This window comes from Pempheris klunzingeri, chromosome 12 (assembly GCF_042242105.1).
Source record: "Pempheris klunzingeri isolate RE-2024b chromosome 12, fPemKlu1.hap1, whole genome shotgun sequence".
In the NCBI taxonomy this organism is placed as follows: Eukaryota; Metazoa; Chordata; class Actinopteri; order Acropomatiformes; family Pempheridae; genus Pempheris; species Pempheris klunzingeri.
This window is the reverse complement of record NC_092023.1, coordinates 2,831,261-2,857,702: the sequence shown is the minus strand read 5'-3', so window position 1 is coordinate 2,857,702 and position 26,442 is coordinate 2,831,261. Positions and strand designations below refer to the sequence as shown.

The window sequence follows — 26,442 nt, the reverse complement described above, 5'->3', positions numbered from 1 at the left end:
TTTACTGAGCTGGTTTACTTTCTCTGTTGCGTACTGACAAGCTGTGCAGCAAAATTCAAAACTGTGTTTTAAGAATCAAGAATAATGTTTAAGACTGTGCTCTATCAATTGGATTTGTAAAATCCAGTTAGATATACTGTATGCCTTTCACATAATTCAGGGTTAGCTGTCCAAACTGCCTGTCAACATCATAGATGTATTAGAGGCTCAAAGATGTCAGCTTAGTGGTCTCCATCAGGCTTTGAATTGTCTGATCATATGAAGGGCCTGAGCACTCTCATAATCTCCTGATGCAATTTTCACTGCGGCAGCATAAAACAGCTGGGGTTTTATTCTGTATTTCTCTGGTATCTGTGTGGCGAAGAATCTCCTTTTATACTTTTGTGAAAATCAGTGGGAATGTTGTATAACCAATCAGCCAACCTTCTGCTCTCTTGGACCACTAAAACAGCGGTAAATGCTTGTGGATGCGTTTTTCCAATTTGTGCTTATGATAATGAAGCAGGAGATGCTGTTGTTTGCCTCACAGTGAGAGGATGCATTATACAATTTATTCATTTAATGAGCCCTACCTATTTAGCAATTCTTATTTGTTTCCAAGGTGAGAGATCAAACATCGTTGAGACAACACGGTGTGCGCCATCGTTTAACAAGTCAGCATGACGACCGTGGAGATCGAGGAAAACCCAGAATGTTTTGTAGAAATATATCTTCAAATATCTGGTGCGCTAACAGGCAAATATCTATGAAAGAATGAAGGAAAACAGAATAATGTAAAAACAAAAAAGGCAAACGAATGACTAACAGCTCCAATAACAGCCTGTGCAGGATTTTAATCAGTGTTATGTCTTTCAAAATTGAAAGAATTTGTCCAGGACTCGTGGCACAATGAGTTCTTTGAAACTCATGAGCGTGCATCTGTCTGAGGAATCAGCTGCTCCGATGTGGAGCACAGGCTCCAGCATCTACAGGGCTTTGATCAATGTCTTGCGGATAGTTTCAGCCAACAGGTCACAGTGATTTCTGTTTTTTCTCCTCCTCCGGAAGCAGTCCTGACAGAGGTTAGTTGTAGGACACGAAATAGCCCCGCACGTGCGAAGGAGGGGGTAAGTGGAGGTTAAAACGAGAGTGGAGTGTGTTTCCTGCTCACAGTGTTGTACCTTTCCGTTGAGACAAGGGCATGTGATTTACTACATCGCTGAAGGGGAGCATCTGTTTTTTTGTCTAATGCACAATTTAACAGTGTTCATTACAAGGGCAGAAAACGTGCTGCTGGTTTTGGAAACTTCAGCATAAATACCTTTTGATATTGGAAAAGTGAGGCAAACAATCACCACTCACGGAGCCCCTTCGTTAGCCATAAACCACACAACCTCCTGATTAGTCCACGTGATTTTGGTCATTTTTGGAGCATTAGCAATAAATCTACACTCTACAAACTGAATGCATGGATAACAAAAGAAATAACTGTAATGAAAAAGGATATTTCTAGAAGTCACACACTAATTAAAGCTTGAATGGCGTACAATAAAAATTGCACACGGCGGTCTGTCATTTTAGCTCATACTCATGTTGTTTCTTTGGCAGATTTGATTCCCCCGATAGTATCTGTTTCTAACCGAGGATGATTCTGTTTTAGCTAATGGCCAGTGGAATCCTTGGGGCCCGTGGAGTGGCTGCTCTAAGTCCTGCGACGGCGGATGGCAGAGGCGAGCTCGGGTGTGTCAGGGGGCAGCTGTGACGGGGCAGCAGTGCGACGGCACCGGAGAGGAAGTCAGAAAGTGCAGTGACCAACGCTGTCCAGGTGAGCCAGAGGATAATAAGATTTAAATCTGAATGAAAGTAGGGAGATAATTATCTCCGTGTGGTGAGTGACATGTCTCGTTACATAAGATCAGCTAAAACAGAATCCAAGGAAGAGATAAGTGGATCCAGAGGAGGGATGAAGGACTATGAATATATTCCATTGAATTAAATCACTGACATACTGGTGACATACCGACGATTTCCAAAATAATCTCCTTTTGAAGTGGAATAGAGTCACTTAGTACTTCCATTCTCTGAAATAAAGAAGCAGAGTTCCTCAAGATATCATCCTTGTTTTTATTATTGTAATTAGAGCACCTACACTCACAAAAGGTGTGATTACAGGAGAGGGTACATTTTGTTATACTCTCCAAACAGCACGGTCATGTTCACCAACACTATACAGCTTTGATCTGCTATATTTCCATACCTTCTCACATGTAATATGAAGAAACGGTTGCATCATATTGGCAATGCTGAAAAGCTCTTTGCTTTGACTTAGTCACACTTGTACAACTTTGCTTTTCAGCACCGTATGAGATTTGCCCCGAGGACTATGCAGTGTCAATGGTGTGGAGACGGACGCCTTCAGGAGAACTGGCCTTTAATAGATGCCCACCGAATGCCACAGGTGAGGACACCAACAATAACTTTCCTTTCTTCATTCAGCTTTTGTTCTCACTGCCTGCTTTTTTTCAAGAAATGGCTTTTTCAGTCACACTATCCGACACTTTTGTCACGGGATCTGTGTTTAAATACATATTATAATGTTGCTAATCTGGCTCCATGATGAGAAATAGTCCTGCCACCCTATTAAACGCTCTTTTAGTCCAGAGGTTTTCAACGAGGCTCCTTCTTTTCAAGTTGCCCACCTGATCTTTGCATGGTGTATAAAATCACCAGAACATCATGATAATAAAACTGTATCTGCTGCCAGAATTGTGTTTCTCCATCTGAGGAGAAAGCGCATTTCCTTTTATCCCATTGCCACATGCAGCGATGTAACTCGTGGCTACACCCGTCAGTACACAGCTTGTGCAGTGGATGGAAAAAATGGTAGCTGTGATTCTGAGAGCATTGCTGGGGAAAAGCACAGTGAGGTCTGTTTTCAGACAAAAAGCAGAAGCTTTAATATGTGCACGCAGAGAAGAGCATTAGAGCAGAGGATGCGAGTTCCCCAGCAAGGCGAGTGCACATACAGAGAGAGAGGAGGAGGAGGAGGAGAGAGCAGCTAAGATACTTTTGTTCTTGCTGAAGGTCAAAACAACAGAACAGGACAATGTAGCGTCGTCGGTTGCGGTTGCCTTTGTAAAACTTGAAACATTGTTCTTTCACAACCATAAAATAACTGATTGGCAAACTAGCTGTGGTAGCAAACACCACAGTGCCACTCACAGATGGCTCACCTGCGGCAAAGTTACGCAGCGTAAGATTTACTAGCATGACATTAGCTTTCTGACTTGACATTAGTTTTATGGCTAATAACTGTTTGGCGCTATGAAGTTATTTCCAGCAGGCAGGGAGGCCTTTTTTTTTTGTGGTTTTCTTTTTTCCTTTGTATAATTTTGTTGGAAAGTTGACACCTTTACTGATGAACAATGTGATTTACACCAAGATGTGTGTTTATGCTGCAGGTCAGTCAGGGAAGGGTTTCCTACTTTTATACAGTCAAACTAATTAGTGTTCTTTACTGAGCAGTATCACATTAATTGCTTACATTAATTGTTTTTTAAAAAAAGAATAATAGTTGCGTCAGTGCAAACCGTGGAAATTAATGAATGATTTATCCCACAGTATTTTCCACTGTGCATTTGAATCATTACACCGCCGTCGTACACAGATGTATCCTGTCACTGCATCTATGTACTGTTATCTTCTGTGAGCGTACAGTTAAGTTAACACATCTTACAATAAATCAGAGCTGAGTCCTTTGTGTTTGTAGTTGTTGGTCCAGAGAACCAGGACTAAAAGATAGCATACATGTTTCATGTCCCCCCCCTGTCAAGGCTGGCACTGACCAGTGGAAAAAAAAAAACCCACCATGATGGACAATAGTTCAGGTCAGGTCAAGTTTATCTGTTAAGCCATTAATCACAGTTAATCACAGAGAGCTCATTGTGAAACTATAAATGAAAACAGCACCTCCCAAACTTTGACCTGTAATTAGATCAAGGTCAAACTCTCAAAAGCCTTAATGAGAGAAATGTGAAAAGAAACCAAAGAGCTCACAAACAGGCGTCCTCCTTCCAGGACAGTCAGATGTGTAATTGCTGCAGAGAGCAGGTAAACAAACATGAAATATTGATCAGCAAAGGCAACACAACAAAACGTGCGACACGAATGCAGTAAGACTGCTCGGCTGGAGCGTCCGAATGTGTTAGCGGACATCAGCGCCCGCTCAGCCGTAGTCACCGTCATCATCAAGGTCATCATAGGAACAGCACCCAGTGCAGGGGCGTCAGCGCCGCCTCGGTCATCACGGATGACAACTACCACCAGAGGCGAGGAGGGAGGAAGAGTCGAGGGGATATATATACAGAGCAGATGAATGTGTTCGCTTCGTGTAACTCAAACAAAGGTTCATACGTTGGTCAACACGTAAAGTAGATTTACAGCAGCAAGTAGTCAGACTGTCCTGAAGAGGCTGGGTGACTTCTGGGTACCGTGTAAGGCTGAAGTAAAACAAGCGCTGTTAAAAGGCATTCTTCAGATACTTCATCTTCCCTTTATTCTTAGTTTCCCTTATCTGAAATGAAATGTAATGTCGCTTCTCAACAGTTTCTCCTTGATTTTTAAATGAATTCTTTTGTTGGCCTCATGCCTTTACATGCAGTTTGTAGTCTGAAGTTATTTGCTACTTTGCAGAGGACATTTTTGCGTGTTAAAGTTCTTATTTATGTTCCTGTCTAATGAGAGCCTCACATCATAATTATCAATTAAAGTTTTAGGCACTCGACTGAAAGAGGGAGCAATTAAAAGCAACTGAACCACAAGCTATTAAACAAACTCTTCACAGGTTCATGTTGAAAATAAATTAACAGGTATTCAGCAAACACACGAGACACCATCCATTAGAATTAATTTTATCCCTGATATTTAAGAACATGAGTTGTGTTTGAATGAATGAATGAATGATGTAAAATCTCCTTTTTTTCTACCAATTCAACACACTGAGTCCTTCCCAGAGAGCATTTGTAGGCATGTGTCCTGCTGTAAAACTGGACAGCAACAATGCCTCAGCGGAGTGCAGCCGTAGTTTTGATAAAGCACATCTCCACTGACCTATATTTCATATTCTTAATCTTAGGCTACATCACTGATGATGCAAGGACAGATGACACATTGGTGCAGAATCACAGTGAAAGCCTCACTTTGCCATCTCTGGCCTCGTTTGATTCCACCACCAACGTGGCTTAAAGCCAAGAGGGGTTGTAAGATATATGATTTACCAAATGCAGATATAGAATAATAACAATACAACTGATGGGAGACCCTGACGGAGGAAGGATGACCGATGAGATGTGTTGTGTCGTCTCTTTCCACTGAGTTAAAGCTTCTTTTACTTTTGCTCATTCCCACCTCAGTAGTACATGTCCCATGGGCACTTAAGAAGTGCTTATGGGTATCTTTCTGTTATGAAATGTGATGTTTTTACTTTATTTCATACAGCTGTGGTCCAGGCGTTTCAACACAACATGATTTTTGCCTTGGGCATTTATCTTCTAGTGCTGCTGAAATCGACATAAATGCAACATAATATGGTATAATACAAAAATGAAAGCAGGCTAAAGGTCATCGAGACATCTTTGCCAAAATGTGTCTGCAGCTCTTGATTTAACTCGTCTTTCAAATCAATACAAAAGCAAACTCCACATAGAACACAGTGGAATAGAACTGGATAGAACAGAATGACTTTATTGTCATTGCAGATTGTAATTTTGACATTTCACATGCACAAACACATCCATACGTACATGCATGCATACATACATACAGTACATAGGAATGTGCACCTGCCCATACAGATAAATAATAATAACAAGAAAGTAGTGGTTTATCAGAAGCTACTGTGCTTTTGCACCTTTTATAAGGATGGACACGCATCATTTAAGGAACTTTCATGCTTATCAGTTTGCAACAGTTCTTGAATGTGACTTCTTTTTACTCCTTTGTGTCTTTTTGCCAGCGCCCACTTAAAGCGTACTGTCTTTCTCATTTTACAATGACCTTTAGGAATGTCAGAGCCAAAACGCTGAAGTGAATTCCTAATTTCTAGGTATCAAGCCATCATAAAATACACTTTTTACCACCTTTTGGGAGAGTGAGGGCCTGAAAGGTGATCGAATAAAAATGTGAAAATATCCCTTTGAGTGCTGGCATCTTTAAAAATGGGAGTCTGGATTATGAAAGTAAATAAAACCGCCCGGATGAAGCCAGGGTGGAGGGAGCCAAATGCTCAGCGTGGTGTAAAGCAGTGGGCTCTGCTGCTGCCCTCTGGGTTGTCTCACGGTGCTGCATGGGCGCTCCCAGCATATAGCAATATTTTGTGTGCACTCATGGCTTCAGTTCACCAGGTAGTAGCTGTAGAGAAGGTGGGTGTGGGAGGTGTGGTTTTGATCTGTCTTTGTCTGTGTGTGTTAACGTGTGAAAGACAGAGAGAGAGAACAAGAGATAGCGAAGGGTCTATGTGAAGCGCGGATGCCAGGGGAAATGTTTTGTACTGTGGGAGTTTTCCTCAGGATGTCAAGCACCTGTGTTGGAGCAGTTGGGTGATGTGTGAAGTGCACTCCACCAGGTCGACAGCTGGGAAGGTGTGATGTTGGACCCCTATGTGGGATGTGTACGGCAATGTGGGTGGATATTGGGTGGTTCTGCTATTTCGGGATCACTGTTTAAATGCCTGACAGCTATCAGAGCTGTGCTGTTGCATGCTTGAATAATCCACTGTACCTTGCATTAACTTGGCACATAGCACATATATTAAAAGCCGTGGAAGTGGGTCTGCTGCTCATGATATAAAGGCAGGTCTGTTCAAACACAGCTGCACTTCCCTTCCCTCACTCTTTCTACAATGTGCCTTAACTCCACGGCAACATTTAATGGGAAACATCAAAATCTGATGCTGAGTGATGATGGGCAACAGAAACGGACCAAAAGGGAGAAACTGTTATTTAATTAATAATTCTTCCCTTTTCTCCTTTTACTGTATCCAACTCCCTTCACTCCCCCACTTCCCTCTGCCTTTCTTTTGCCTCTCCTTTGGTCTTAATCCGACTCCCCCCCTCCCCTCCTTCATCTACACTCTCTGCGCCTGCATCCTTATCCCCCCTCTTATCCCTCCCTCCCTCTTTCTCCTCTCCATATCTGTCGCTGTCTCTTTCCCCTCTACAGGCACCACTAGTCGACGCTGCTCTTTGGATCACCGTGGTATGGCCTTCTGGGAGCAGCCCAGCTATGCTCGATGCATAACAAATGAATTCAGATACTTGCAGCAATCAGTAGGTGCAAAGTCAGCTCCCTCTCACAGCCTCTGTTTCCAATGCATCATAAATTACCTCCCTAGTGTTTTCCCCATCCCCCCCATTCTCATCGCACCGTATCCAAAGATTAACCACTTTCAATAGAGGAGCAAATTAAAACACTGATTTAGCCATTTTTCTCTGTGTAATATACGGTCACCCTCCAGTCCCTAAACTCTTTGATTTAGAGTTTCTGGCATGTTCTCGTCCGTGTTTGTCGTTCTGCCTCAGCTTGTTCTTCTGAAAGAAGTGTTTTTCCCCTCGCTTACACCTCCTCACTTTACTACATTTTAAATAACCTCCATTACAATGCAATTTTGTATTGGACCATCAACCAGATAACAAAGACAGGGAAACTCCCTGAATGACTATCTGCTACTTTCTCACCCAAACAAGCTGGTGTGAACACTTTCATCTCTCTTTCACCCTTTTTTTCACATCATGTCTGATGAGATCACACAACATATGTGTTTATCAGAGTCTGTGTGTCCATTTAAATACATTTTTGCTTCAGTGTGTTTGTCTTTAGTCTGGAAACACACCAGCACTTGCACTAGAATAGTTAATTTTGGTAGCCCTCCATCACTGTTAAAAATAAAATAATTCAGAAGAGCTGAGATAGCACGTACTGTATAGCGCTGCACCTGTGAACGTGTATTTATGGACATAAACCCTGTGCAATGATGTGAAATGTCATTTTACTGTGCAATTTTTGCCTAAATGTGTGTCTTCTGCTCCAGTTAACTCTTTTATTCGTATTGGCTCATTTCAAAACATCCGTGAGGCAGAATACATTTCAGCCTGGCTTAGATATAAGTGTCACATAAAGGGCCTCGGAGAGTCGAGTCTTTCTTCACGATTTTTTTCACTCCATTTGCTCCAAATGCGAAGCTTAGCATGTATCTCAAAAACCGTCATAGGACACCGATGCCCCAAGTTCTGTCTTCTCCTGTTTTTGGAGGTTCAGGGGCACCTTGCCAAGGGCCAGAGGATGCTGGCAGGGGATGGGATGTCCCAGGTCACGAAAAACCTGCTGGACCTGACCCAGAGGAGGAACTTCTACGCTGGTGACCTGCTGTCTTCAGTGGAGATCCTTCGCAACGTGACGGAGACCTTCAAGAGAGCCAGCTATGAACCGTCTTCAGATGATGTGCAAGTGAGTGCACAGTGGGCTTACTTTATCACGCAGACATGGATCTCTGTGAAATATATTTATACCCGACTGTATAGTGGCTTACTAGCCGACGTCTATTTGACAAAATAATCAATTGGATGAGGATAATGTCTGATACATTTCACTATGATCGCTGTAATACATGAGAAAAAGCGTTTTCTGGCATGTCTGAAATAGCACAAAGGCTGACGAATGCACCCCATGGCTCTATTGTATCAGGAGATCTCCTCCACATCCTAAGCTGTTTCATCTCATCATGTTGGGGTTGACTGCAGTCTTGATCCTCTTTATGTCAATAGGATGATGGAGATTATAGCCAAAGCTCCTCCTCCAACACCAATAAGATAATTTATGTCCTCAGTGCCGTGTCATTTTCAAAGACACCCTTGTCTGGCCTCTTTGTGCTGTCCGGCACGTCTGTTTCAACTGAACTGGTTTTGTTTTAGTTATTTAGTTTAGTTATTTCAGTTTAGTTTTGGCCTTGGCATGCTTTTTTTTTTTTTTTAAATGAGCAGAATAGGAGTAAATGTTACTTGCTCTCTGGTGGAAACAGCAAAGAAGGTCAACTGTCAACAGCTTTGTAGCTGTATGAATCTTATTTGGTTGTCATTCTTCTGCATTGATATCCTGTACATGTAAAAGCACTGGGAAAATTAGAAAAGTGTTAGTCTTGCCCATCAGCCATTTTAATAAAATGAAAGTTCTCTTATTTTTTAAAGCCCCATAACACCGCGGTGTTCCCAGCATTTATATATTATTATATTAAATATGAAAATGTCCTACTGGATATTTTTAATATCAAATATTACCCATAATGTTGGTGGAGTGGATGTGAGTAAAATGTGATATAAGATATAAAAAAGCAGACTAATCATAACATAACATACAACAAAGGTATTTAATTTGAGCTCTGGCATCATTTCAGTTTGGCTGGCACACAGATTGTCCTGCTAAGTTAGGATGTGTTGAATTAAATCACCTAAATGTTGAACTCACTTCATTACGCATGTCCAAAGTGCAGTGGTATTTTGATGTGAGGGATGCTCTTTCCCTTAGTTTTCTGCACATTTATTAAGAGTTTTCCCTGAATGTCACGAGCACAGTCTAATATTCTGCAGAGATAAAACCCAGATGTGCAGGCCATGGATGGTCTTACCCAGGGCCCATTCAGCCATTTTCCCGCCCTTAGAAAATCTACGAGATGAGGAAAGTATCCTGTCTGTGGTTATTATGAGAGCTCTATAGTGTGTGTGGGCAGACAGAAGAGCAGTCAGCCAGCCCACCCCCTCCGTGTGTCTCTGCGCTAATGCAGTGTTAAAGTGGGCACATTACCACCAGAGGGAGCATAAGCATTCAAGTAGAAAACAAGATAGCCTGTGTCAAGAGAGAGAGCCACTCCCTCAGGCACATTGTAGACCAGACGAAATAACAAGGCTAAAGATCAGACAGGGGTCTTATTACTACTGCAGGCATGCACCCCAAGCAGCCCCTGCTCTCCACTGCAGAAGAAGACAATCCACATAGCTGCTCACACATTCCCTTTCATCTTTTTCTTTTTTTAATTTTTTTTCTGATTGCAGCTTGTGCTTCTCTCCTCTAGCGTTACGTGTTTGCTCCAAGCTGCGGGGGGGCTCAAGGTGTATTTTTTTTTTTTTGCCACCTTTGCTCAGATGGTTTGACATCGTGGTTTCAGTGGAAAATGACCTTGTGCGATTGAGCTCTGCAGGGACTGTGATTATTCCTACACAGAAATCCCTGAAATCAGAGATGTGACTTATCCATAACAGTCCCTTTTGAGTGCGTAGTGTTTATGTGTCATGGTTTTAAAAAAGCCTCCTGCTGCAGTGACTGTAATACTTGTGTGTGTTATGCATTTTCCCCTTTTCATCATCTCCACAGAACTTCTTTCAAATCATCAGTAACCTCTTGGAGGAGGAAAATAAGGAGAAATGGGAAGATGCGCAAAAGGTAAGCTTGTTGCTGTACAGTCTCTAAATAATTCAGGTTGCTGCATTAAGTGTTTCAGTGTCTCAAAAAAAAAAAAAAATCAACTCAGAGCTTGTTTGCAGTCGCTCCATGTGGATGGAGGAGATAAAGAGGAAATCAGGTTTGTGCTGAGATGATGTTACACTGGCACATATCATTGCGGGGGGGGTCACTTAGCGTGTTCGACATCTGCCTCGTTTTAAAGAGCCACTTCCTCAGAGCTCCACTTGGTGGCAGCAGCAGTGCCACAGACTCTGTCCAACCATTAACACTGCAGGACTCACACACACACACACACACACAGACACACAGACGCTTTGACCCAGCTGATAGAGATTATGGCAACAACTGTGATCAAACCATTACATCTGATGAATTTTATTATAGAAACAAAGACTTTTATTACCTTTACCACAGCAGCTGTGACTCCAATTCCCTGTCTGACTTCTCCATCATAGCAGTATGAACAAACTACAGCTCTTTAGTTAATGTACTCTGGATCAAAATATATACAACACCACAGTTTGCGACACTGTGTGCATCCTTGGAGACTGGCCTCTGGCTACGTCCTCTGTTGGACACATCTCTCAGCTGGAGAGGTGGCAAGTTTTGTTTTCAAACCTGCCACGGGTGTCTGAGACAACCTGAACCCTGAAATCACGCACATCTAGCCTCTCACGGAGATACCATCTGTGATGACTGCGAGTCTGCAGAGGGCATCTGCTCTGTTGTCACCTCCACTGGTAAATTGACTTAAATTAGGTATCGCCTGCACTGACACATGACTTGAGGTGGAGCCTTAAAATCAGTCAGATCTCTTTTTTTGTCTCCGTCTCCCCACGCCTGACTTCAGCTAAGGTGGTAGAAGAACACAGGCAGTTCAACTTCTGCCAGGAGTGCCAGTCTTGACTGTCTCTACAGGCAGTAATTAGGTGTTTACTCACTGCAGCTTTAGTTTGGCAGGCCCCAAAGGTAGGTTGTCGGTGAGAGGAGCTCACAAATGAGCAGTTTCATCAGTGAGAATGCGTCAGAGACAGAGACAGACGGAGCAGAGAAAATATAAGAATAGGAAAAGTTGTCTCTGTGATTGAACACCCCGAAGAGATACGTGTTAATTATTTCTGTAGTTATTAATGTGCCTGTCTAAGGAGTGCTGCTTCAGTTTCGGCACTCTACCATTGGCTAAGCAGTGCCGAGGAATTTCAATAGACCATGTTTGGACTTCACAGTTATCAATTTTTCTCACTTGCTGGCTTTTTTTTTTTTTGCATTAATGAGTGTTCAGAGCTCAGTTTCCACAGCACCCACACACCGCGTGCCGTGGACATTCAAGACACTCACATGAAACACCTCACTATGAGGTTTCACTGGCTGTAGACTTGGCTCTGTGCAGAGATCACTATATATTCACCTCCTGTCACTGTTACCATGGCAAGCAAAGGAAGAGCTCTGTCTACAGAACCTCCACTGCAGCCATTTCCCTGCACTGCCTTCACATCTCATGGTTGCCATGGAGACCGGCACGAATGAGCATGACTGCACTGTGCGTCAGACATGCCGGAAGGGGCGACGTGATGTGCTTTTTCTCCCCCACTATGGCTTTCACTCTGCTGTGTCAGAGGCTCTCAACTTCAGCATTACTGATCCGCTTGCCTGGCTTAGCAGCGGCACATGTAGCGGCATGTGCAGACACACACACACACACACAACGCTAGGTGTTACAGAGGAGGGGAATACCTGCCTCAGGTGTTTGTTGAATATCCACCAAGAGTGAGGTGTTAATCGCTTAATGCCACTCAAAGGCCTTTCTAATTGCTCAACATCATCATTATGTGCTCACTCGTTTGTTAAAGTCCTGCAATAATAATTCGTACAACATGACCCATTTCTCATACAGACATTTTGAAAGGTTGTCACAGCTTTGTGCCGCGTTGCTGATGCTGTGACAACTCGACAAAAGAGTTAGCGTCACGTATGGCACAGCCACACAGTCCTACAATCAGTATGCACAGTAGAACAGTCACGGGACAAAGCTGGAGGACCCCAAATCAAAAGCCTCTTATTAGATCTGACCCATCACCACTAAATTGGCAGCCAGGACAGCGGTCCAATCTTTTGAAGGTCAATTATTGGATTAGCGTCCATTTGATTTATCGACTCGGAGGAAAGAGCTGACCCAACCGGCAGTGTCACTGGAGCTGTCCATGGTGCTGGATTCCTGGCTCTGCGTTCCCTCGCTGAGCGCCCATGTCCACCAAGCGTCACATGAACCCAACAATCACCCTTGACTTGGCAGAGGCGTTCAGGAGTGAAGCCAACCAGCAACTGTGTGTGAAAACTCGATGGCCGTAGCTCCGATGCTGACGTCACGTGGATGGGTCAATTATCGCTGCCCATTATTTAAATTATTAGGGATGAAATGATGAATCGATTTAAATGTCAGGAAATAATGAAGTCCCACAACACTCGAGGTTACTTATCAAAAGTGCTTATTATGTAAAACCACCAATTCAAAAAAGAAAACAAGAAGCTGAAACAAGAATTTGCTTTGAAAACAACTTAAATGATTGGCAACATGGAGGCCAAATACATTTCTGACACTCAGGGAATCAATTAATTTACTAATTCTTTCAGTTCTAGATCATTCAGTCACAGTTATATAAACATTTAGTTCAATTATGTGCAAAATTGTGAAAGCTCAAGACGTTTTAAACTTAATTAAAATGTTTTTACCTCTGTGGCCTTTTTATAATGCATTCCTTCTTTTTCTTTTGTTTCATCATTGCTTTAGCTATGTGTTATGCTCTTTACAGCTCGTGTATTCAAATACATACCTGAAATGTATTTCTTAATATATCTATAACCTTCTTTGTCACCTGTGTTTTCTATTTCAGCCGACTGCTGCTGCATTTGTGAAATCATGTCGGTGGCGTAGAAATCTAAAGTGTCTTCTCACCTTATTTTTTTTGTTCTAATCTTGTCCAGATCTATCCCGGAGCAGTGGAGCTCATGCAGGTCATAGAGGAGTTCATCCACATAGTCGGACTGGGCATGAAGGATTTCCACAACGCCTATTTGATGACGGGGAACTTGGGTGAGAATCAGCCCACTTTTGCCCCCGTCCCACCGCCGCCGAGCTCCTTCTACCGTTTATTTCTGCTTGACACGGACACATAATCCCTCTGCTCTGCTGACTCCTTGTGTCAGTTTCCCCACCATCATTAATTTAGGATAAATGGTGCGTGGTAAGGGTGGGGGAGTAAAATTACTGCAAATCAATAATGTTAATTAAAACTGAGCTTGTGGTCTTAATGTGCTAAACTCCTATGAAAACACTTAACACCCAATCCAATATCAGGAGCATGTAGTGAAGGAACCCCCACCATAAGAGAGCTTGTCTTTAACTAGCACTACATATGTACGCTCTACCGAACACTTTCATTCTTCATAGACAGACGCATTAAACAGGGTTTTTTGCAACAATCAAATAAATATTTACGGCATATCTGAAGGTGAAGTAATTCTGTCTGATGTTGCACCGTACCGCAGTGCAACATCTGCTTTGAGAAAATCATGATTAGCCGAGCGTACCCTGAAGCATGTGGTGCAGAAGTGCAGCAGCATAAAAAAAAAAAAAAAAAAAAAAGATTGTTTGCCAGTTCCTTGCAAGATTAGCAGTCACGGGAAAAAATATTGTGGGAGTGTCTGATAAAAGGCTGTAAAATTGGAAGTGAAATTACAAGTTAGACTCTGCAGCTGTAATGAGCTTGCAAACATTTCTTTTCTGCAACACTGATTGTGGTCCAGATTATAACTCACCCTCTTTGGAAAAAAAAAAAGTCTCTGGGTATGAGTCTCTGAGCAATATTTCTCTTCCCTAATGTTCTCGTGGGTTCTTTTTGCTTCTGTCGCACAGCCTCTTGGATGATCTGAGGTCTCTGTGGCATTTCATTTCTTACTCAGCCATAAATGGTGTCTTACTGGAATGGAATAATAGAACTGCGGTCGTGATTTATTCATGCAAGCGAATGTGAACATGTACAGCTGTGCTGGTTGGCGATTCCTCTGGAGGAGTGAGATTTCTTCCTTGTATTTATAACAAAAGCTAACATTTGACCCACTTCTAGCAAACACTCACACTCAGTGGCTCTTTACGTTATGTGATTTCCATAATGATGAATAGGTAGCCTGCAAGAATAGCATACCAAACATGGTACAATGAATGCACCCATCAAAATGCCATTATGAAACACTATGAAAGACAAATTAAGTAATGGACACTTGGTAATAAGGCCTGAATGCACTTCATAATGGCAAGCATTAATGAATTCTTTCATAGATGTGAGAATATTTCTGTGCCCTTGTCCTATTTTATATTTCTTCCTATTTGGCTTAATGGTAGTCGTCCAGTCTCAGTGCCATTGCCTCCACTTAACGCTTGAGAAAGCATTAACGCATGACCTCTGCTCTACACACAATGTGCAATCTATTCTATGAAATTGACTCTAAATTGACAGCTAAGGGTTTTATCCAGATTCATACAAATTAACCGAGCAGCAGTGTGTGTTGCATAACCTCACTTGAATATGAAATACTTGACTCTTATTATATTAGTTAGACATATGACTGATTTCTCCTCAAACCTCTGGGACTACGACTTAAACTGTGACCGTCTGTCAGACATTCAGAGTATACAGATACACAGAAACTCTTCTGGTAAACAACTAAGCATCGTGTTTCAGCGCTGAATGACATAATCAGACTATATTCCAATATATATTATATGTCACATTTCATAATGTTCTCTAATTTCATTAGTTTCAATTGGATTAAAAACGATATGAAAATGAACTCACTGAGACCTAAAACTTGACACAAGCAGTCAATCATTAGTGATTATAATGATATATGGTGGTGCACTACTGCATTTAAAGGGGCTTCGGTTTAAAAATTGATTTAACTGAATTGAATTGTCTTCCCTGCTCTCTGTAAGGACAGCAATGTTATTTGTACGTAAAAAATAACACTTGTAAGTCCAGTGAACACAACAAATGTGAATAAGGCCTTAAAATCCTACATCACAGTGTCTTAGTAGCCGCGTTTTCCCTTTTGATTAAAGGAATGGAAAGTTTCTGTGGTTCCACCGGTGGAAGCCAAGTGGGGAGCAGCATCTGGCTGAGTAAGATATTGCGGCATCATTTCGTCACTAATTTATGGCAGCCTCTTGACACCTAGATAAATACTCGCTGTCACCAGTGCATCGTCCTCTGTCCTCCTACTTTTAGTCAAATAACCTTGATTGAAAAAGGCTGTCCACTCCAGCAGCTTGCTCTCTCTCCTTACAAGCAAACGCTCGGAGGTCGTAGCGAAGCTTGTGGGACATGTTAAAATATTGAACGCCGCTTTGAAGGTGAAATACATCACGTACATTTGACATTTTTGTTCTGGTTGTTTATTGTGAGGCAGGATTTCATGGTCAAGATAATATTTTGACATTAATAGTGATTAATTGGCACTAAACGCACACAATGGCTCTAAATGCTCAATTTATTTTCCGTGCAAAATGCTTGTGTTGTCTAACTTCAACAGTTTAGTTAATGCTGAACCTCTTATGAACCCATTCAGATGTAATGAGCAATGCTATAATTCTAATTAAAATGAGCCATACAGAATACTCTCAGCGCACTGAATCAGTATTCAGAAGCATCACAATCCTGAATTATCACTTTATTTGTGCTGTCTAGCCCCGTCGGGCCTCCGCAAAGCCCCATTTACCTGCAGAATTACCCACAACTCTGAATGACAGTCTTGCTAGCACCCTGTTGTGCTTCACAGTGTGCCCCGTGACTAAAACCACCAACGCACACACACATAAACACACACACACACACACACACACGCTCACCACTCTTGCTCCCGACATCTGGTGCTGTGAACAGGCCTCTTTGAAAATTCCAGGTCTGGTGGTGCTTTGTGATTTCATGCCCGCTGCTGGATCATCCGAAACACACAGACACACCTTCTGTCACAGATTTCTCTCATACACGGAGTCTTGCCAAGATTCAAATTGCATTATTGCCAGAGCACAAGGAACAATAGAGCTTTTTGCATCAATGGTAGGATTAGCCTCAGATTCCCCTCGCTGAAGCACCACCTGACCGGGACGGGATGTGATACCAGGTAGAGAACAGCACAGCTTTATCCTCCTCTTGTAATGCTGAGGCCTTTTCAGTTGATCCTGGGCATTTTCCTTGTCATTGCCTTAGTGCGTGCACTGGCGTTTTATGGCACGTCAGCTGGGCGGTGAGCAGGGGAAAGAGTGATTAAGGAGATTACCTATCTACCGGTCGTCAGGTTCTAGCTGGAGTCCATTTTGGGATGTCTTTTGTTCACAGTCACAGTTCAGTTAGACAAACTAAGTGTATAAGTCCTGCCACACTTAAAAAGTACTGATGAATTTAAACATCTGCCTCTCAGTTTAGGAGTGATAGCAGGCTTCAGTTCTGTGTTTTGAACTTGGATGTAAGAGCCTGTTTTTTCAAGAGTAAAGCAGTTTAGTTGCACAGCCTCTGAGGGATGAAAGTTTCAGCTGTCATATTTACATAACCTGCAATGTTCAAGCTGAGATTTAGCAGGTGAAACCAGGTAGAATTACATTTTCTGTTCAGAATGATGTTACTTGCAATATTACATCACATTTAAGGCTTCAAAGCTGAAAACTCTTTCAGCCTCACTATATACAACGAGTTTGATTTCTATTACTGGATTATAATTAATAGATAGAAAACTCACTCACATATCATTTCACTCATGTATCTTACACACTTCCTGTACGCAGACAGCTGCTATCATCAGTACTGATCAAGAGATTGAGAACAAATGATACTAATCAGTCTAAACTGGTAATACACAGTATTCACCTCATCAATATAAATACTTTTCCATACTTCAGTCCGTTGCTCAAATGGGAACAGTGTTCACAAGGCAGGAAAAACACATGACATGCGTTTTTGCTAATTGGAGCTCGGACGATTCTCCATCCACAAACTCATAAATACTTTCAAGCGTATTGATCACCAGTATTTCTTCGTTGGTCTGTTTGAATTCTGCAGTGGCCAGCATCCAGAGACTTCCAGCAGTGTCTGTGATGACTGACATCAACTTCCCCATGAAGGGTCGTAAAGGCATGGTCGACTGGGCCAGGAACTCAGAAGATAAAGTGGTCATCCCAAAGGGCCTCTTTGTTTCCCAGTCAGCAGGTATGTGACTGGATATATTTCACAGAGCTACTCTGCTTGTAGTCTAATACACTTTCTTTAAGACTTTGAGCCACATACAGTGTCCATGTACTAACTTTCTATTTATTTTAAGTTTACTTGTGTATAAAACGTGCAGTAACATTTCTAGAATCTACTAGATGGTCTAGTAGAGATGTTAGTGAATAGACGATGATCGAGGAATGGAAAGTAAAGTCATCTCAGCAGAAGCTGAATGGTTGTAGTTTACTTTGCCTGAAAACTTAAAATAAGACTTTCAAAGACGCAGCAGTCTCCCACAGAAGGTATTTTCTTTATGTTTTATGCCACATCAGTCCTTGTTTTGGGAAAGTGAAATAATGCTACAAGCCTCTGAACAAAGCCAGTTTGCTTGCCTGCGCTTGTTCAGTCACTGAGGTTTCCATCGACTCAGCATTTTCAGCTTCCTTTCAAACACTGCCAGTCGTGGCTGTATATTGCAATCCAGAGCCAGACAATTTGGTTGATTGGTGTAATCAGTCTTATCTGGAATATATCAAAGATAACAAAACAAGGAATTGATTAGGACTCTGTGCCACGTGCCTAATCCCAGGCACTCTAATTTGGACGGTGTAAGAAGCTGATTCTACAGGAGAATTTACCACTTCTCTTTCTGGAGTCAACAAAGTCTGATGGAAAAAAATAAATAAAAAAATTTGCAAAAAAAGTGCTCCTTGTGAAAAAAAAAAATCTTTTTTCCTAAAGTGTTATTGGCAGAAACTGTACTGGCTCTGCAAGCTAGCGCTTCGCACTTCAGCCAAGTGTTACTCCCATTTAAAACGTTAATGCTAGTCGATAGTTGGTTATTGTATTAAATATACTCTGCACAGACATTTTGAATCTGGTAACAAGGTCGTCATGTATAATGAGTTGGGGTGATACTTTAAAAAAGGAAGTCTATCAGTATAAAAAACCCAGACAATCCTGCTAATGAATTGTTCATTGATCTCTTTAGACATGGAAGGATCACCTGTCTTCATTTTGGGAACAGTTCTCTACAAGACTCTTGGACTCATGCTACCTTCACCAAAGTAAGTGCAGCATATCTCCTTGTCTGTCTTTTCTGGTCTGCTGGCAAGAAGAAATATGAGACGCATTTAATCTGCTGGAAGCTGGAGGGCAGTTCATTTTCATTCAGAGTGATGTCTTAAAGCCTTAAAAACAGCCTGCGTCTGACTCCGATGTCCCGGAAATGTTCCTCTTCAAAAACGTGAAATTCAAAGGTTCAACAGGAGAAACAGAAAACCAAATACCTTCCCTGTATGATTTTTAAGGAGTTTTCATTTATAATTCTAACAAACATCAGATTTTTGCCTTTACAGAACTGTAAGAACTGAGTGTGTTTGTGTTGACGCTCATTCAGTAAATGAAACATATTCACTGAAGCATGGAATATGTAGTTAATTAAGGATGACATTAGTGCCTGGAAAAGCAGCGGGATGTCCCGAACAAACACCTGGTGTCAGACCCCAATCAACCAGTCCTTGGCACCATCGTCCCAAGGACAGAGCGGTCACTCCAGGACCGGCCAGGCCAGCTGTCACAGGTGGAGCAGCAGCCCTCTGTGCACATGTGGAGACAAGCTCATAATGGGGCACTGAAGCTCGCCCTCTCCTGAGACTAACAGGAGGATAAGCAGATCGAGTGGCCACGGCGGAAGCCTTGAGGATTCTCCACTTGCTTTAGTTTTAAGCTTGTGAAGTTTCACAGGGGGAAAATAACTTTTTTCTCCCCTCCAAATGTCAGAAGTCTCTCGGTGCACTTAAGAGTGGAGAACTAAAGAAATTATACTTTTACTCCATTGATTTCCATTTGCACCCTACGACAAAGTCAGACAAGAAACGTTCTCAGCTGAAGTGGTGCTGGCAGGACAGGAGTGTGCAGCAGTCTCACCTCTACTTTCCTTTGAGAAGCTGACAGGTCTGTTACTGCTGGGGAGCGCTTAAAGATGTCAGCTTCTAATGAAAAGAATATTGTGTCAACTATACAACAGCTGGAGATGGTTTTTGAAACGACTGTAATGCCAGATTTTCAGAGTGTAAGATACAAAGACTTGCATTCCCTGTTTTCTGGCCTGTTTGGATGTTCTGACATCTACTGGGCAGCTTCTTCAACCCTCCTGTTACTAAATGGTTGCCACATTTGGAAAATATCTTAGATTTTTACCCGACTTGTTTAAAAGTTAATCCGAAGAACTTGCACTCTAAATTTGAGATCTTTAGATAAGCCCACAGAGAGGGACTTTAAATTTGAAATGTGCACACAGAAGCTTCTCGGGTACAAGTGTTCCTTATAGATCCCCCATAAGTCTCACTGACTCTGCACTTAAACATAATCCTGAAGTGCTAATGCTTCTTCACGGAGCATAAAAAGAGACCTCAGGTGTTTGAAGTGAAATCAGGGTTAAGGCTTTGAACACTGCAAATGTTGTCCGATGTTCATCCTTTATACCCGTGAGCTCCATGAGCTTAAATATTCAACATGAGCAGCTTATTAATCACATTGCGTCTGTGATAGTTCAGCATTTGACCCTCAATGACAATTAGACGGTGTGTGACAGGGACGTCCAAGACATTTTCTCATATTTTGCCAACTTTGTTTGACTCAGGAACCACACAGTTGTGAACTCCAAGGTCATTGCTGTGACTGTGAGACCTGAGCCCAAGGCAACCGAGTCCCACCTGGAGATTGAACTGGCTCACCTGGCAAATGTAAGCACCGCAGTCACTGCTGTCATTTTGAATCACAGTCACTGACATCTTCACAAAGATCAAATAAATGTTGCTCGGACCAATGCATATTGCTTTTGTTAGTTTTGATGTAAAGATTAAAGGTCCATTCTCCGAAAAGAGTGTGTTATTTCAGTTGACTGGATGTTCTATAATGACCACAGCACGTATCAGCTACCATTAGCCGACACACAATGGTGATTAATTGGCTCGATAATTAATTTGCAAGCACCCGGTGTCAGGAGAGCACGCTGCAGTCAGATAATTACACGCACAATCCCTTTTATGATCCAGGCTTTTTTGTTCATCTTGGAGATAAAGTGCATGTTGGTCTGAACGTGTCAGCAAGTCCGTGTGTGTCTGATAGGAAACGTCACACTAGTTTATTCTAATCTACACGCAAGGACAAGAATGCAGTTGCTTTGTAATGATGATGATGATGATGATGATGATGATGAGTTACCTGGTAAACATTTTGTCCTTTTCCTGCCTTCCAGGGAACAATGAACCCGTACTGTGCACTGTGGGACAGCACCATAATGTAAGTGGATGCAGTTTCATTATTCTAACGTAGTTTTTGTGCTGAGGGGATTCCTGGGTTTGTTTTCACTCTATTTGGTATCAAAGTAGTGATGTGGTTTTCAGAATAACGCACTTTGACATTACCTTTATTACACTTTTTGAAATTGGGGCAGAGTCCATTCTCTTCTCATCTTGAAAAATCAGGAGCACATTTCTCCTGAGCTCTTTTCAGCCCAGCTATAACTTCAGCTCTCGTGAAGCAAACTATATGATGTTTATGCTTCGCTGGAGCTCTAAGGTGTTGGTTTAAGCCAGTGGTGGTTACGTGTTTGGAGTTTTTCAGTGTCTGAGTCAGGGCTGGTGACGTTGGACCGCTGCAGCGTCCCCGCGTTCAGGATATGTTGTCGTGATTTCGTCGAGACTCTTAACTTAATGTAAGACACTCATGAGTCATAAGTTCACCCCGTTAATCCCAGTTGCTGCGACATTTGTACAAGCGAGCTGCATTGTACAGAACATTAGATCAGAAGGCAATTAGGAGCGAGTGTCAGCTTCATCTGACATCTGAAGAACGCTCATTCTCAAGTGAGTGTTGATAAGACAACTTACAGAGATACAAATGGGCCAGATCGTCACTGCCTGAAGTGCTTTAGCACCAACCGCAAATACTGCAGAATTATGTAACAAAGCAAGAGGGAAAACTCTCAAAAAGTCATGAGCACATATGCAAAACACAGCTGCATTAGCAAAAGGAAACACCCCACAACAGCAGCACAGATTAACGCCTTCAAATGATCACGAGGACGAATCAACACCAGACAGAATCACAAGAAAATGTCACCTCTGCTGTACATTAAGGTGGAGTTGTTTCCTTAGTTTGGTGTGTTGCTGCTGTTTAAGGGGATTTGATGTCACCTTGTTTGCAGCAGACTGATTTTCATAGCTGCAGATTTAATATTTGACAGCAATGTTCTTGTCACAGTGTCACTGGACGCTGACGTTGTTGGAGCTCTTCCACCCGCAGAAAGTCAACTTTTCCTGCTACTCTGCAGTGAGGCCTGTTCCCTGCTTTAGCCCAGAGGCAACTGTTGACTAATTACACTTAAAAAAGGAACAGAAGCCGATAGCTGTTGAATTATTTACAGTTGTGAGCCTTAAAATCTTCATTATAGCATACCCTATTTTCAATGCTATTTAGAGCTCGCATTTTTGAGCAATAGCCATTCGCTGTATTTTCATTCTTTAATTGTTTCTCTTTATATAGCCGTTTTAATTATTACTGGGAGATTCTGTATTTTCTGTGTGGGATTCAGATTGCACACACATGCACTTTGGGAACAGAAGACAAGTTTGGTTGAATGAGGGGAATCCTCTCAGCCCAGGGTTTGTTGTCGCTGCTCTTCTGTTGTGTCTCCTTGATACGTGTGTCTTTTAAACCTGAGGACAGATTATAAAAGGCACTTTCTGTTGTCACTAGTAACCACAGGCGTCGCCAAATCAACCTAAACTGAACTTTTAATCTTAATAATTTGGAGATCAATCTGATATTTAGATGTGTTGATGAGTAACTGGACTGGTATATCTAATATTTCTCTAACACAGAGCACCTTCCTGCATCGCATGTTACAAAACAGCACCCTATAGATACTAATCATTTAATTTAAGTATTTCATGTCTAATTTCAATGAAGTTGGAGAAATCAGAGATGTTTTTCACCTCAGTTCTGTTTTATTTATGTGAACCTCAACAGCAGCTGTGGAGGAAACAGCTTAGGCTCATATGAGGCTGTTATTTTTACTTTGAAATAGCATGTGAATTCTGCATGGTCTGTCCTCTATCGTGGTATTTGAGGGCAACTGGTCTATTTTTGAACAGCAAAGATACAACTGGGACAACTCTGCTCCATTCTCTTTCTCTGACTTTCACAAACCGAGTGTTTAATATGAGCGTTTTGTTCTGATCTGCACCAAGTCATTTCAATCAGAGCACCAGCGAATGACTCCACGGTATGATCATCATGTTCATTTCCAACAGTTGGCTTGTCCTATTACACAATAGCAGCCACTCTCAGGACTCATTGAGGGGGTAATACACCATCTGTCAGCCATGTCGGTTCGAACCAGATGAGAGTGCTCACTGTAACAATTAGCCGAATGAAAATGTTGTTCACAAGTGGAGAAGCGTGTCCTCTGTGTTGCCCGTTGCACTGACTCGTAGTGGTCCAGACACCGAACATGCGAACACTCAGCTGAACGCTGGCGGCAGCCATAGTTAAGCTGCAGGGCCGAGACAGCTGCCACACCTGAGTCCCTGCCGCTCTGCTCTCGCCACAGGGGGGGAAACTTGAGGCGTAAATATTCTTACGTGACAACAAAAGGAAAAACTGATTTATCTGTTTATGTAAGAAACTGAGGACAGCTTGAAGAAGACAATATGCTTCTCATCTCTTGGAAGCTGTGGCTTGATGTGATAGAATCCATGCTATGTGTTGTTCTCTGCCCATATTTTGCTATTCACAATGAACCGAGTGGATGCATTTTTACAGGTGCTGTTAAATCCTAATAACTGTTAAACTAGAAAAAAAAAACAACAACTTACTGTTCTGTTTTAGCAAAAGTGAGTCTATAAGCTGCTGGAGTCTCTCCTGCTTTTATTTCTGAACAAACGCAAATGAGAATAAGTTGATGTAGTAAAATCTTCCCGTTTAAGGGAAAGTAAGCCAGTGGCACAGTTCTTCCTCACCAGTACTGAGAAGTTTGGATGATTTGAAAAAGAGTTCAGATGAACATAATGATATACAGTATTTTAGATCATCTGCATGTGCATTGTACATCATCAAGTACATTTACTCGAGTGCTGCTGCAAAGTAAATATTCTACTTTTCCCTCCACTACATTGATCAGACAGCTATGACTGCAGACGGGTTAATTAAGAGGTTAATGTTTTCTGAACAGAAATAAGGGCAGCTCATAATCTATGACGCATTGTTATTGATTATACTACGCAACGGGATACTGTATAAATCAGTTTGAATTAGCTCCAGCTACAAGTGTGAAATGCTACTTGTGTGTTTCTACATCAGTAATAGTAATCCAATAATATTCCTGTATTTGAACGCAGCACTACTGAAACTGTGGTATTAATATTTTTACACATGTAAAAGATCTAAGTAAGTCTTTCAGATCTATATATTAATGTAACAATGAATATAATCAATGAAACAGACTCTTTTCTGCATCATTTCATCAGATATTTAAGTCTTGACAAGATTATTAGATCTTTATTCAAATATTTGCACGTAAAAGAAACAGAATTACTCACCAGTCAGGTGCTGTGGGATGATCTGCTGCATCTGGCTGCCTCAGTGACCTTAAAGTAGTAAAGAAAATATATAGAATGAAGAATAAAGAACATAAACATGCTAATATGCAGCCATCCATTGTGAAAAAACACTGGAGCACCCAGAGAGCCAACATCTTTTTTTTTTTTTTTTTCATTTACTGTCAGTTCTGCGGCTCCACAGCAGCAGCTGTAAACAGGTCAGATGCATAAACTTTTATTACTCTTTCAAATGTCAATATTTTCAGCTATCAAACAAGCCTGAAATTACCAATATCCCACCGCTGTGCCTAGAGGAAGATATTAAATGCAACCCACTGATTTTAGATCAGCTAACGCCCCTGTTGTGTTCAAAAAGAAATATTTGCTTAGTAAGAACCTACCAATCTACTCGGAAATATTACACTATCTTGCACTATCTTGGCAATTTTTAGTGTCCAGCATGAGTTTAAATGAGACTGCTTCTAAGGTTAGCTCTCATCTTTCTTTAATTGTTTTGAAAAGATCTGTTGATCTAATTTTGCGTGTTGTAATCACTCGCATCAACTCTTAGCTCTGTAGTCGGTCCAAGCAGCCACCACACTGGCACAAAGAATGAAGTTATTGAATGACATTACAGGCTTGTTCTAGCATTTCCCCGCAATTAGATGCTTTTAAAAATCCTCCGAATCCTTGTAAAGCAGCGCATGGAAAGACACATTAGTGTTTTAATGGCAGATATTTCAGCGTCCTCTCTCAGATTATCCAGCAGAGACGAATAGAGGTCAAACCTTAAACTGAAGAGGACAACCTTCATCATTAAAGGCTTGTAGATCATGAAACCACTGCCACACCAGGATTAACAGCGTCTTGCCCCTTCTTTAAAGATTCCCATAAACACACAGCCCTCTTACCAACTGTTATACTTTTTAAGATTTACCTTCCCTTGTTTCACCTTTTTGCTTCCTCTCTAAAGAACCCTTAAGGTAATAAATTGTATTAATGCTACAACGCTATTGTAAGTATTAAATATCTCTTCCTGGTGCAGTATCACCAAACAGACTGTAATCTTTACGGCCAAACGTGTGTGGAGACTCGCAGGATTAAATGTTTCCCTCTTATAAAATCAGTTTCTACTCAAGTCAGCTGAGATGATTTACTCTGCCGAACACACAAGGTCATTTATGAAATTATAACAACCTAAAGGATATAAAAAATAACATGGGCCCCGAGGAGTTTAGTGGTGGGTTTAATTACAACGCTTGAAGCAGTTTGATTACTAAACATTGTGTAAATATGGCGATAAAAGACAGAGTGAGTGACAACAAAAACACAGTTATCTGAACTAATGAGTAGCCCGACGCTGTGATGCAGTTTTTACTAGCGACTAATGTAATAGTTATATCTCACACAAAGAAACCAGGAACCAGGAACACTCTACTTCCCCTGGAACCAAAGCATATGAATCATTTAGGTGTCAAGGTGTGAAAAGCAGCTGTTGCAGCTTCAGGTTCTACAAACATCTGGAGACTCTGGATTTGAGCCAAACAGGCCACAGCAAAACACCAAGAGAACGCTCCTCCATCTCCTCCGCTTCGACCTATGGCTGCAAACAAGTGTTGGACCAGAATATGTCGAGTTTATCGGGGATGTATTGTGTGATTACACTTAATAATTTTAATTAGTTATTCCCTTTATATAACATGCATGAGGGGAATTATTCAGAACAATTATTCATGTAGTTACAGTAAACAGTAAAAGCATTACAGGCAGTGTGTAATTATCACATTTTATTGATATTCATATTACCATTAGCTGCGGAGACATTGCAGTCATCCTAGTTGTGTCTGTGTAAAGCCTGATTCATACATAATTAATAATGTGTCTGCACTTTCACCATTTTGATCTACTTAAGTTTAGAGCTACTTAAGTCGCGTAAACAGCGGAAACACTGACGCAGACTTAGACCTCAAAATGCACATCTTGATGCTTTATCTTTCAAAGTCAGTTAGATTTTCAGTTCTATCTTTCCTTTTGTGTTGAAAGTGCTTTCTAATGGTTTCCGTCTTTGACATCAAGCTTCTTTGACATTT

The 26,442-nt window shown here is 41.6% G+C and overlaps 1 protein-coding gene across 1 annotated transcript in view; it reads left to right on the top strand.

The window, feature by feature from the left end:
- Positions 1–26,442, top strand: part of adgrb3 (adhesion G protein-coupled receptor B3) — a 103,121-nt gene that overhangs the window by 51,973 nt on the left and 24,706 nt on the right. The window contains exons 6-15 of the mRNA XM_070840799.1: positions 1,640–1,804; positions 2,336–2,437; positions 7,198–7,304; positions 8,287–8,481; positions 10,399–10,467; positions 13,471–13,579; positions 17,598–17,744; positions 18,736–18,811; positions 20,389–20,491; positions 21,007–21,050. Coding sequence (XP_070696900.1) covers positions 1,640–1,804; positions 2,336–2,437; positions 7,198–7,304; positions 8,287–8,481; positions 10,399–10,467; positions 13,471–13,579; positions 17,598–17,744; positions 18,736–18,811; positions 20,389–20,491; positions 21,007–21,050 — 1,117 coding nt within the window. The remainder of the gene's footprint in view (positions 1–1,639; positions 1,805–2,335; positions 2,438–7,197; positions 7,305–8,286; positions 8,482–10,398; positions 10,468–13,470; positions 13,580–17,597; positions 17,745–18,735; positions 18,812–20,388; positions 20,492–21,006; positions 21,051–26,442) is intronic.